We start from the raw sequence: 13,148 nt of genomic DNA, 5'->3' as shown, positions 1-13,148 counted from the left end.
CTGTTTTCTGTGCGATTTTCTGCGATTTTTTCTGTGGCACTGCGAATCGCACGTTTTCGCACGCGTGCTCCGGTTTTTCCGCGCACATTATTTCCATGAATCGGCCTACTAGTCTTTTGGTTGTAGCTCCTGAGCTTCTGTCCGGGGCTACAACCAAAAGACCCAGGGCTAATGCCCCCTCAAACCCCCCACCCCCCCTAGCAACGCCTCTTGGACTAGTATCTGTAATGGGAGTGGAAGTTGCACAAGACTTTAAATGTCCCTTTTTTCTCAAGGGGAAGTCAGTGGATGAGCCAAAGAGGACGGTTGACATGGTCCTGTCTCGTAAAATTTAGAAAAAGTTAAGCAGCCCGATTTCGCAATAAGTTTAGTTTCCTGAATCCCTTCTCAAAAAACCCAAAGGGGCTCCTTTTCGAGTTCCTTTAAAAAACATGACAGGGACCTCTTACGTTCAAACTTTTACGTAAATAGGTCCCTGCAGTGTAATTTTCCTCATACGCCACCCTTTGCACTCTGCTGTGCAAATTGAGTAAACGCTGCCTGCCCAGTTCGCATGGCAGGCAGCATTTACAATTAATTCTTTCTTGAGTTTGCCTGCTGCAAAACGCCAGCGGACTCTATAGGAATCCCTAGCATTTGCTCCAGCATGAAAATGTCATACTGGCGTAAATGCTGGAGTATTTGCATGGCAGAGAGGAAAGCGGAGGCAGAATCGTAAATTATGATTTGCCCCTCCTCTCCGTTATGCAAATACTTGAAAATGAGGCAGGACGCAAACACAACGCGTAAAAGCCATATGGAAGTCTTTTATGCAGTCTGTTTATGTTACACCCAGGGCCAGCCTTAGCAGCGACAGCGCCCTGGGCAGTGAAATTAAAATGTGATACCCCCAACCCCACTGTGCGCCCCAGGTTAATGCCAGTGGGGGAGCCAATTATTTTTTTACTTACTGCTTCCTTTTGTTATTAAATGCGCCCTGCTCCCATGCTGGAAAAGGCCCGCACCAGCACAAGAGCAGGCACATTTCATTTCAATAGGGCACCTGTCTTGCCTTCTCCCACCATGCCAGCTCAGGGAAGCCCTTGAAAGAAAGGCTCTCCAGAGCTGGCGTGGCGGGAGGCTAATGGCACCCCTGGCAGTCACCAGAGCAGCCAGAGACGTTTTTATGGGAGGGCATGTTGCCCGCTTGGAGGGGCCAATAAGGAGGACACACACGCGGAGTGGAAACAAACAACTCTTTATTCATCTGCTATCTAACAGGAACTGGCGTTCTCGCGCCTTACCCAGAACTCCCCTCTTTCTTCCCGCTCCCCAGTACTAACTCCGCCTTCCCAACGGCAGGGGCCGCACTCGTTAACCCTCGAGTGCCTGGCAACACCACCCCCGAACAAATATGTCCAAACATCAAAGTCAACATTCTTCAACTAATCTCACCGGCTTCTTGATGACTCTACGGGGTCTCTTGTCAAAGGTGCTTGGCCCGGGAGATTCCAGAATTCTTTCTTCCTGACTCATTCTTCCCGGGTCTCTTCCCGGGGGAATCCACGAGTCATCCCGCGGCTCTCGCGGCTCTGGGGAGACCGACCGCTGGGGCAGTTCCAGTCCCTCCCGTCGGCTGGAGGTGCGGAGATGGCGGATTGCCAAGGAGGAGGAGGACTCCGTTGTGCGCATAGGAAGGCCTCGTCGCCAGTGTTGCCCGCTTGGAGGGGCCAATAAGGAGGACACGCACGCGGAGTGGAAACAAACAACTCTTTATTCATCTGCTATCTAACAGGAACTGGCGTTCTCGCGCCTTAACCAGAACTCCCCTCTTTCTTCCCCCTTCCCTAGTAATAACTCCGCCTTCCCAACGGCGGGGGATGCCGCACTCGTTAACCATCGAGTGCCTGCCAACAGGGCAAAAGGGGCACTTGCCATCAGCCCCCGCCTTGGAGGGGGGCCCCACAAGGCTGCCCGATCTAAATTAGTAAGATTCCATTGTTCACCAGACTTAAATAGCACACAGCAGGATTTTTTATGGCATGCTGCTGAGACTCTAAACCGATTGCCTGCCTGTTTTGACAAGTACATTCTGCCTTGATAAATCATCACCCTCTTCTCATAAGGTCCCTCGCAGCAGCATGAATACCAACCATAGGACCCACTGCTTAAGTTGTATTTACCAACCGCATAATCTGCAATGATAACCGTGCTTGTTCCTTTCTGTAATATGCCTCTTGTTGATACCATGCCTGTAACTAAGCTCATGCAAGTAACAGCGCCTCAATGCCCCTGGGCTGCTTGCGCGCTATACAAATTTAAATAAATAGATAAATAAATAAATCATGTGATGCTTTCTGTGTACACTGTGGTATACAGAATTACTGTGTTCCTTACGGCACAACTCCTGTAGCATTCTTTTCTTCAGGTGGGAATTATATTGATCATGTGCAATAGCCATAGTCGAAATGCATATTGATAAATTGAGTGCGACAGTGGTTCAGAAGTTAGCTCAGTGTGTTGAGCGCTCGTTGCAGAGATATGTGTTCATATGCAAGATTAGAATAGTACCTTCCTATAAGGCTGGCCGAGCCTTTCCAATGTCTGAAGTTTATACACCTGCCTGCATATGCACTTGGTTTTGCAGCACAACAGATGCTATTATCAGCAATGTACCTGCACCAGTTAGGGGTTGCTATAAAAACGAACATGTCATCCGTATGGTGAAGAACTAGGAATTGGTTTGTTCAGATGGGTTGTTGCTAAACCTAGGCAATCACTTTCAACAATGAGTCTAAGAGGTGAATAAATATCCACATTTGGAAAAAAAGGCATTCAAGCTTCTATCCTGGCTTTGCCAGCAGACAACACAGTGATCCTGGTCAAATCATCTAATATCTCTTACATTACTGTGCTGTCTTCTGTCAAGTGTGCCTTCTTGCAGGCTGGTTGCATCACTTAGCCCATTAGTTGATCTTTCTTCTTATGTAGGCTATTTGAGTGGAAGGGGTAATTGATAGAAGAGAGCGGACCAGATGTTGCAGGACTCGAGCAAGCATATTTTAAAGACTGCTCGTCAAAGGTTTTTCTGCACATTTATAAATGACAATTTCACAAGCCAGTGTTTTGGAAGTATTTAAAGCTTTAAAATACAAACGACAAACCCAAATTAAATCTGTTAAATCGCATCGATTGGTATGCTGGTACTTATATCCCTCCCTCTATGAGAATAAAGCAAGAACCATTCCCATTTTGCTTAACACCCTTCTATAAAATGTTGTTTTTAAAAAATTGTAAAATTGTCATGTTTCATAATGTGATTGGTCTACTTTCCAAGTCAGTTTTATAAAATTAGATGATTTTAGTTCATGGTAAGAACTGGAAACAAAAGTGTTCAGATTTATAAATTGCAGAGTTGGCACAAATCCCAAATTCACCCCTTAGTCAATGTGTGATCCTGGGCATCTTATTTAACCTTATATTGCCTAACCTCTCAAAATTGCCAATCCCTATACATTTCAAAAGTGTCAGCCCTTCAGAGTGATTTCCTTCTCAGGGTATGAGCTTCAAAAAAGCCTCACTCAAGGTTTCACTGGCAGTAGTATTACTTATACTATAATAATGAGAATTGATATAACAACATAGGCACGTGTTCCTTTGATCTCTAATGGCGATAATATCTGAAAACCATGTCCTACTTCTAATCTCAGTCTGTCTGGATACAGACACCTTCCTGGTAGCTTCTAATCTGTATCCACTATCCATGCTATAGTATGTGTAGCTTTCCCCGGCTTTCCAATTGGTCTCCTATATCCATGTTTGAGCACTTTTGCATTCTGTGAGGCAGCTAAAGTAAGTTCTCTGTCTATTTTGGGTTACATATACCTGTCACATATTTTCTGGCATTAATACTACAGGCTGCATGCCTTCCTGGATGCTCTTGATAAAAAGTATCCTATATGTATTCTAGGACAGACGTAACCTCTTCGTAGACTGCTAATGTTGTCCTTCGGTTTATAGTCATAATCTCGAATACAAATATGTCGAAAGTCAAAAAGTCGAAAAAAAAATGTCGAAAACAAAAATGTCGAATTTATTTTTTATGACGTTTTTTTTTCGAAATGGGGGGTTCCCCCCCCCCATCCCCCGTTTTTTCTTTTTTTTTTGTTGTTTTTACCTATTTTTTTTATATAAACTAGAGCCCAAAAAAAAATATCGGAAAAAAAAATAATTCGACATTTTTTTTTTCGACATTTTTGATTCGACTTTTTTGCCATTCGAAATTTTGTATTCGATATTATGACTGGACACCTTGTCCTTCAAATGTGACTTGTTTATCATTCTGATTAGAGCAAGAATGAAGAGGGTAAGTGGACTTAAAGGGAGTAAAAATGCTTATTTTGAATGCTGTGAGGCAGCATATCAACCAATGGGATGTGATCGCAATGGGGCGGGAGGGCAGTTATTCATGATCACTTAATTCCTTTGGTTTGGTGGAGGGGGGCCCCAAAGATGTTCATGCCCAGGGCACCAAAAGTGCTTAAGATGGCCCTGGGAGCAGCACTGTCCTAAAGCTGGCACTGGTTACGTCTCATTAAAATATTCAAATGACAATCCTGAAATAGAGCAAGATTGTAGTACTTGTTTTACAGTGGAATTGCTGGCATATATTGTTGGGATAAGCCTTGTGATTCTCCATGGAACAATTCTGAAATAGAGCAACATTTCCAACATGGAAAATATTGTACTACAGTCTTGGAAGCATGGTGAATTGAATCTGGTGGCGGATGCAGAATATGGGCAAAAAGGTGCTGCACCCTCATTTTCTTGTAATTCCATTTGCATTATTGAGAGACCGTCTTTCTGACATACGCCCTATAATGCAAATGTAGTTGCCACGCACTGTTTTTGCATTTGCCAAGAATCTTTTGGCAAATGCAAAGAATTGTGGTTCCCTGACACTCCACACAGAGACCATATCTGAAGTGACAGCAATGTTACTTGCCTGAGGGGCGAAATGAAGAGCTTAACCATACGCTCTCCCTGCCTTTCTCAGGCTGCTGTCACAATGCTGACTCCTTTGCTGCCCAGGTCCACACGCACGGGGAGATGGATGGACAGAAGACCAACACACCAAAGCAGAACAAAGTTACGTGTAAACAAAATGGGTTTGCATGTGTGAGAGTCTGAACATGTATGTGAGCGTGCGTCTGCGTGCGAGATAGGCTCTATGCTTGTTTTTGGAAACGTGCAGCATGAGCAGGGGGCAGCAGGGCACATAGTGAGACAGGTCACAATAACATTATTATCATTATGCACACTGACCATGAAAGGGAGGCAACGCCATAATATCATTGAGATGCAGCACATTATTTATTTTGTACACAAGCAAAATAACATGGGGGGCATCACTGACATATGTTGTTGAGATGGCCACTTTCTGGGCACACGTAGCATGAACATGTGTTTTGCAGAGGTGTTACTCACTTAAATCAATGTATTTAGCTCAGCCAGCATGAAGGTGGGGCGGTGCTGGAATATGCCACCTGATTTTCTTTGAGCACAGAAAGCACGAACATGTGTTTTACAGTGGAATTGCTGGCATATATAGTTGGTATAAGCCTCGTGATTCCCTAAGGAACTGGGTCGTGAAAGGCTATTGTGTACCATTGGTGATTGGGCATCTAGAGTACATGTGGGCCGCCCTCCAGAACTGCTAATTCCACTTATTACTTGTTTCCCCATTTCTTTTTAAATTCTTGTTTTAAAGTGCACTATTTCAAAACATTATTTTAAAAATTAATTCTCGTGGGCGAATCAGCACCCCGCCCACTAAACATCCCGTCCCAGTGGCCACCCCCGAATTGGTTCGGTTTTGTTCGCTCGTCAATTCTGTGGAAACATTCGCATCGCATCCATTTAAAAAGTCACCAGACTCTACGGATTAAACCAAACGATTTGAAATTGTACCCAGGCAAAGAAATGCATGTAACTTGAATGTTTCAAACTACCTGTAGCTTCGAATAATGGAGCATTTGGAAGCATTGTGGGCAAATGAGTGAGAGGCTCATGTTGCAGAAGTTCGATGTTTCCATTTCTCGAATGATTTGCAGAATAGCCTCTGAGAGCGTGCTTCACTTTTGTGTGATGGATTGGTGAGCGAGCCCGTTTGCTTGATTGCACAGGGAATATAGTCCCACCAACGTGTATAGTATCAGGCAAGAGACAGAGGTAAGATGTTCCAAGGGAACCTACCTTTGTTCCAGCTTTGGATGCTCGCCCCCGGTGCAGGTGGCGCGGTTATCAACCCACAACTCAGTCTAATATTTCCAATCGGTGAGTTCTGAAACTCTGCTGGCCGCTCCTGCGTCCGCCAAGAGCCGCTGACCTCCTTCATCTGTGGAAGGAGAACCCACACCTCCTTAGACGAGTTACTCATTTCCTGTAGGTTGCTTCATTTCATCCTTCGCACAGCACTGCGCAAGAGAAAGGCACACCCTCCCACCCCCCACACCCAGAGACGTTTTTATGGGAGGGCAAACGGGGCACTTGCCCAGGGCCCCCACCTTGGAGGGGGCCCCACAAGGTTAGCTGATCTGAAGAAGTAAGATCCCATTGTTCACCAGTCTTAAATAGCAAACTTCAGTATATTTTATGGGGTGCTGCTGAGGCTCTAAACCCATTGCCTTTCTGTTTTGGCAAGTGCATTCTGCCTGTCTCACATCATGTATTGCTTTCTGTGTTCACTGTGGTATACATAGTTTGTGTGTTCCTTATGGCACAACTCTGTAGCATTCTTTGCTTCTTGTGGGAATTATGTTGATCATGTTCAATTGGCAATGGTGAAATGCATATTCATAAATTGAGTGTCACAATGGTTCAGAGGTTAGCTCAGTGTGTGAAGCGCCCATTGCAGAGATATGTGTTCATATGCAAAACTAGAATATCACATTCCAGCAAGGCTGGCTGAGCCTTTCCTATGTCTGAAGTTTATAAACCTGCCTGCATATGTGCTTGGTTTTGCAGAACAACATCTGCTTTTATCAGCAATGTACCTGTACCAGATAGGGGTTGCTATAAAAACTAACATATCATCCGTATGGTGAAGGTCTATAAATTGGTTTGTTCAGATGGGGTGTTGTAAAACCTAGGCAATCGCCTCCAATGATGGCATAAACTGTTAGTCCAAGAGGTGAATAAGTATCCAAATTCAAGACTATAGAATGACAGCGATCATGTTTTTATCCTGGATTTAGCAGCAGACGATACAGTGATCCTGGTCAAATCATCTAATATATCTTAAATTGCTGTGCTCTCTTCTGTGAGGTTTGCCTTCTTTCATGCTGCTGGTATCATTTAGCCGATTACTTGATCTTTCTTCTTATGGAAGCCATTTGGGTCGAAGGGTTGGTAGACGGAAGAGAGCGGACCATATGTGGCAGGCCTCATGCAAGCATTTTTTAAGATCTGCTTGTTTGACTCAAAAAAACGGTCTGCTTTTTGGTAAAAGTCAAAGGTTTTTATGCACCTTTATAAATGAAAATGTAACAAGCCATTGTTTTGGAAGTATTTAAAGCTTTAAAATACAAAAGACAAACCCAGATTAAATGTGTTAAATCACATCGATTGGTATGCTGGTTCTTATATACTTCCCTTGATGATGAGAGAATGTAGCTAGAATCATTCCCCTTTTGCATAACACCCTTCTATAATATTTTGTTTAAAAATGGTCATGTTTGGTAATGTGATTTGTGTACTTTCCAAGTCCGTTTTTTTAATAAAATGAGATTGTTTTAGTTCATGGTAAGAACTGGAAAAGAAAGTGTTCAAATGCAGAAATTGGAGAGTTGGCACAAATCCCAGCTTTACCCCTTCAACCCTTAACCAGTGTGTGATCCTGGGCATCTAATTTAATTTTGGATTGCCGAACCTCTCAATATTGCCAGTCCCTAAACCTTTCAAAATTTTCAGCCCTTCCGAGTGATTGCCTTCTCATGGTATGATCTTCATAAAAGCCTTATTCATGGTTTCACTGTGTTACTAGCAAGCTTATTTTTATCACACACCACAGGCATTTATTCCTTTGATATCTAATGGCAACACTATTTGAAAACCATATCCCACTTCTAATCACAGTCTGTTTGGATAAAGACACCTTCCTGGTAGCTTCTAATCTGCCTCCACTATCCATGCTACAGTATGTGTAGCGTTCTCCTTCCTTCCAATTGGTGGTCTCTATCCATGCATGAGCACTTCTGCATTATGTGAGGCAGCTCATGTGAGTTCTCTATCTATTATGGGTTACATGTACCTTTTACATGCGGTCGTGCATTAATACTACATCCACCTTCCTGGATGTTATTGATAAAAAGTAACCTCTATGTACTAGAACAGTAACCCCTTTGTAGACTGCTAATGTTTGTCTTCAAATGCTACTTGTTTATCATTCTGATTGGAGCAAGAATGAAGAGGGCAAGGGGACTTAAAGGGAGTAAATGTGGTTATTATGCTGCAAGACAGCATATCAACCTATAGGTTCTGAGCGCGATGGGCACGACCAGTATTCTTGATCCCTTCATTCCTTTGATTTGGTGGAGGGGGCACCCAAAGATGTCCATGCCCAGGGCCCCAAAAGTGCTTAAGATGGCCCTGCCCACACCCTCAACCATAGTTTCTTTGGGCCAAGAAAGATTGACACGTGCTCACACTGGAGAACGCGGTCTGCTTTTATGTTTCAACAACCTTATGAACGAGCATTGTCAATGCCAACAGTTTGGGTTTTGTGTAGGCATGGGAAAGGCACCTGCCAGCACTGCCGTAGTGGTATAAACAGGCCATTGATGGTAGCAGCTGCAAAATGATATGGGTATCTGAGCATCTAATACTTCTACACAAGCCAAACCTGTTGGCTTTGCCAGTGTTTCTTTTTAACGGGACTTCAGTGAAGGCCACACTTCATGCTTATAAATCGAGTGGCTGAAGGCAGACCTGATTAAGAAATGTTTTATTACACCAGTAGCGGGTTTAGAGCTCCAATGAAATCATTAACGGTTTTGGAGCTCCAATTAAATCATTAACTCTCAGAAGACTGCTTTGGAAGTGCACAGTTTGATGGTACGTCTTGAATAAAACAAGCTCAAAGAGCTCCCATGAGGAGGTGTTTTGGGCAGGGTGGGGCAGGAACTGGGGAGGAGGATGGTCATAGGGCCACCTGAAAACCCAAACTAAAAATGTTAAAGTCCTCTGAAAATCCAGAGGGTGTTTCACAACCTAGTCCCTGGGTATCTCGTACTCAGGTGGCCAGGTAAAGGCCATCCCTTTTGGATCCCATTCCTGGGGGTGGACACGCGAGGGAGGATCAGCTGGTTAGGAGGTCCTCGGGCAGTGGGAGAGAAGCACCTGATGATGAGATATGTTATCCCCTTTTTCCACAGCCCATCTAACCCCTGTCCCTACCTATTTTATGGGAAACTACAGCTTCCATAATTCCTCCCCACTTCACACTGACAACACTACTGAGCCGAGGAACATGAGGAATGAGGCCAGGAAGATTACATCTGTAGACTTGCAATGGCTCTGTCCCTTTAATGGGGCCAGGCAGAATCAGGCACGTAATCCTAATCACACACACCTGCCACTTGTTAACACTCCCTGTCAGGATAAAAGGTGGCGCGCACAGGCACACTGTGAGCAAGACTGGTTATGAGAAGGAGCAGCTCTCCAGGCAAGAATTCCATATTTTCGGAAAGCCGTAAGCGTTGCAAGACTGAAGCTGAGTGAGAATAGAGGATATGCCTTCAAAGTGCTTCAAGGCATCCTGCTCTCCTCCCGGGTGAATGACACTGACAGAGTCAGGGAGGAGCAGAGAGGGTATTTGTAACCATCTTGACTGCTACATGAAAGACGTTAAGATAGAAACCCAATGAACATGACCAGTGAGTTATCAAAGGCAATGGCAATGAAGGCCTGGTTTGTGTTAAAAGCAAATTAAACTGTAACAAAAGGTGAAGGTTGCATGTATGCCGATAAAACACGCAATGGAAAAGACAATTGCTGAATTGTGATGAAAGTATGCAAAGTAGAAGAGTGGTCCTGCGAGGGGGAATCACACATTCGAAAGTCTCTGTGAAATGTTTGAAGTCATGATAAAACAGGAAACGAAGGCAAGAAAGTAACCGCGATCCAGGATGAAAGTTGATTGAGTGAAAAGCAAAGTATCTGAACTTTAAATATGACAAGAGGGCAAAGTATGAAGTTTAAGCACGCCAAGAGGGCAAAGTAAAGAAATGATAATTCCAAGAAACTGCAATTACCAATAAGCATTGGTGATGAAAGTTGATGAAGATTGTCAAATTGTTTAAAAAGAGGTCGAAGTGGTCATGCAGAGCTCTACGTAAAATTTTTGCAGTTCCGAAAGTCTCTGACAGTTAAAATTTGTATGAAATGAAAGTTGGGGAAGGGATCCCCACAAAGAGAAAAGACAGGTTCAAGCCCGGCAGGGGGAAGCCTGTGCTGAACTGTGGTAAAGTGAAAGTTAAATGTGAAAAGAAAGACTGTCTCGAGCTCGGTGGAGGGAAGCCAGTGCTGAACTGTGGTAAAGTGAAAGTGAACTGTGAAAAGAAAGACAAGCTCGAGCCCGGCAGAGGGAAGCCTGTGTTGAATTGTGGTAAAGTGAAAGTCAAGTGTGAAAAGAAAGACATTCTCGAGCCCAGCAGAGGGAAGCCTGTGTTGAATTGTGGTAAAGTAAAAGTCAAGAGTTGAACCGTGCATTTGTGGCAAGGCGGACAAAGCCTAAAGAACTTGTTGAACTATGAAAATCTGGAAGCCCAAGAGCTTCATTACGAGTCCAGGGGTAACCCTGTCCGTGCTACTGGCGGGTTGCCGCCGGACACGTTGTAATTTACTGGCACCTGACTTCCCGGTGCCACTGGCTCATTACGAGTCCGGCAGCCTGGGGAAGTCAAACGCCAGAAAATTGTAAGTCCCCATTCCCATAGAGTCCCATAGGACTCTATGGGAGTGAGGACACGGAAGCGCCGGCACCGTTGCTAACGGTGCCAGTGCTTCCGTGAAGAGTTTGCCTACCAGGGCCACTGCACTCAGCAGGGTCAGGCCTGTCAGGTACAACGGCCACGGCAGGCAAATACATAGTTTGCCTTTCCGGACTCAAGGGTGCCGGTGAGCTTACCAGCACTGTTGCCGGACTGGCAAACTTCGAATGAGGCCCCAAGTCTGAACTCTTGAATTGTACCAGTAAGCCCAAAGTGTGCCAGATTGATAGAATTGTCCCATCCACCTATCCTTTTAAAAAACTCTTGAGACCCCATGCTTTTGAATGTGAGGAAGGGAGTTGCTACCTAAGCCATTCTGACATTTCTTTTAAGACACTATTTTTCCTTTTTATATCCCCTTTACACGTTTGTCGTTTGAGAAGGAGTGCAAGGTTCTTTTTTTTTAATATAGGCCTTTTTATTTTGAATAGACTGATTTGGACCTGTTTGATTTATTTAATGGCAGAGACTACTCCCATTCTAGAGTTAGTGTTAGTTATGAATTCTTCCAATCGAATCAAATATAAAATAAAGGTTTTTGAAACTTACATCTATTGTACCTGTGTCTGCTGCTGATACCATGCCTTCCTCACAATCCCCAATCCTTAACAGTATTTCAGCAATACTTGATAAGTGCGATACATCTGAAAAATTGAGCTTCCCTGTTTCGATAGTCAAAAAAATGTCCTGCGCCTCTGCCTCCCCCAACACTTGCTTTCTCTTAATGGATGGGGGCAGTGGGCTCAGGGACAGGGCCATCTCATTGAATGTCTAGGTACAGACACTGTTGGATCTCACCCCTACACGAAGCAAAGAAATGAAGGGATCCAGAATCTCTTGTCATGTCCCCCCTTATAGCGTTTACAAGCCATAGCTTGAAATGGTGCCCCGCAGCAATCAATAAAAGCATGGGTACCCCCTTCCAGTCCACTTACCCTCTGCAGACTCGAATCAGAATAATAAACAAGTGGGATTTTAAGGGCGTTCTAGCATAAGTATAGGAAACGTTATAAAAATAGCAGCCATGAACAAGGTGCAATGCAGGACACAGATCAGTAGCCATACGAAAAAAGTACACATACTCAGTATTGACCGAAGATTCACATTAGCACTCTCACACAATGTAAAAGTGCTGAAGCATGAAGACCGATTGGAAGCAACAAGAAAGGTATGCATTTAGAAGGAGTTCTAGTGGCAGAAGACTGGATTGTCTTGCTAGCAGTTGATTCGACCAAAGGGAAGTGGCATACGGTTTTGTGTATTGACCCCACAATACCAATGAAAAATGTCTCAGATGAAGACTTGTTTGAGAACAGACAAAATTAGGGAGAAATAGTATTGGAAGTGTGTGTCCCTTGTGAGATCATGATACAGTACAGACATGTAGCTTGCCCAATGTTATTAATGGGGACGGCTCCTTCATTCGCCTCTCTAGATTTGGCTCCGGTTCCTGATAAGTTCTGGACAGGTAATCCACTTGATGTGGGATTCTTATGATATGATATGATATGATATGGTTGTTTATTTATATAGCGCCTATACACAATGTGTTTCAAAGCGCTTCAAGGCAAGGGAGGGAACAAGGGAAAATACAACCACATTCTTACAGGCCATGAACAGTAAGGATGTGAAATTAACTATCTTACTCGGCCTGACGACATTTCAGATAGTGCAAGAGCTAAGACATAGATAAGGAAGGGAGGGGGAGAGTGGGAAGGAAATGGAAACAGACAGGCGACTACCGTACTAGGCCTGATGACATTTCTGGTAGAGCCAGAGAAAAACAAAAGGTGAGGGAGAGGGGTGCAGAAAGGGAGGGGAGGAACAAAACAAGCGACTATCATACTAGGCCTGACGACATTTCAGAGAGTGCTGGAGGGATGGTGGGGAGGATAAAAACAGTAATGGGAGGGTGGAGGAAACAGACAAGGTTGCTATCATATTAGGTCCAGGGACAATTCTGATAGAGTAAGTGCATAGAAGAAAGTAAGGGGAGGAGATAGGAGAAGGGAAAGGAGGAGAAAAAAGAGAGTAAGCAGTCAAAAAGAGTGGAGAAGCAAGAATGGAGAGCGAATACAATTGCAGAAGTCAGTAGTAACACATAATGTTGCAAGTCAG

General features: G+C 44.1%; 1 protein-coding gene across 1 annotated transcript in view; it reads right to left on the bottom strand.

Annotated features, from left to right (window-relative positions):
* Positions 1 to 6,433, bottom strand: part of LOC138566849 (C5a anaphylatoxin chemotactic receptor 1-like) — a 64,717-nt gene extending 58,284 nt beyond the window's left edge. Inside the window, exon 1 of the mRNA XM_069644553.1 lies at positions 6,235 to 6,433. Coding sequence (XP_069500654.1) covers positions 6,235 to 6,418 — 184 coding nt within the window. The 5' untranslated portion in view covers positions 6,419 to 6,433. The remainder of the gene's footprint in view (positions 1 to 6,234) is intronic.
* Between the last annotated feature and the right edge of the window lie 6,715 nt (positions 6,434 to 13,148).

The sequence above is a fragment of the Ambystoma mexicanum genome, chromosome 2p (assembly GCF_040938575.1).
Source record: "Ambystoma mexicanum isolate Mex_15411 chromosome 2p, UKY_AmexF1_1, whole genome shotgun sequence".
NCBI lineage: Eukaryota > Metazoa > Chordata > Amphibia > Caudata > Ambystomatidae > Ambystoma > Ambystoma mexicanum.
Note: the sequence above shows the minus strand (reverse complement) of the source record. Positions and strands in the feature narration are given on the sequence as shown.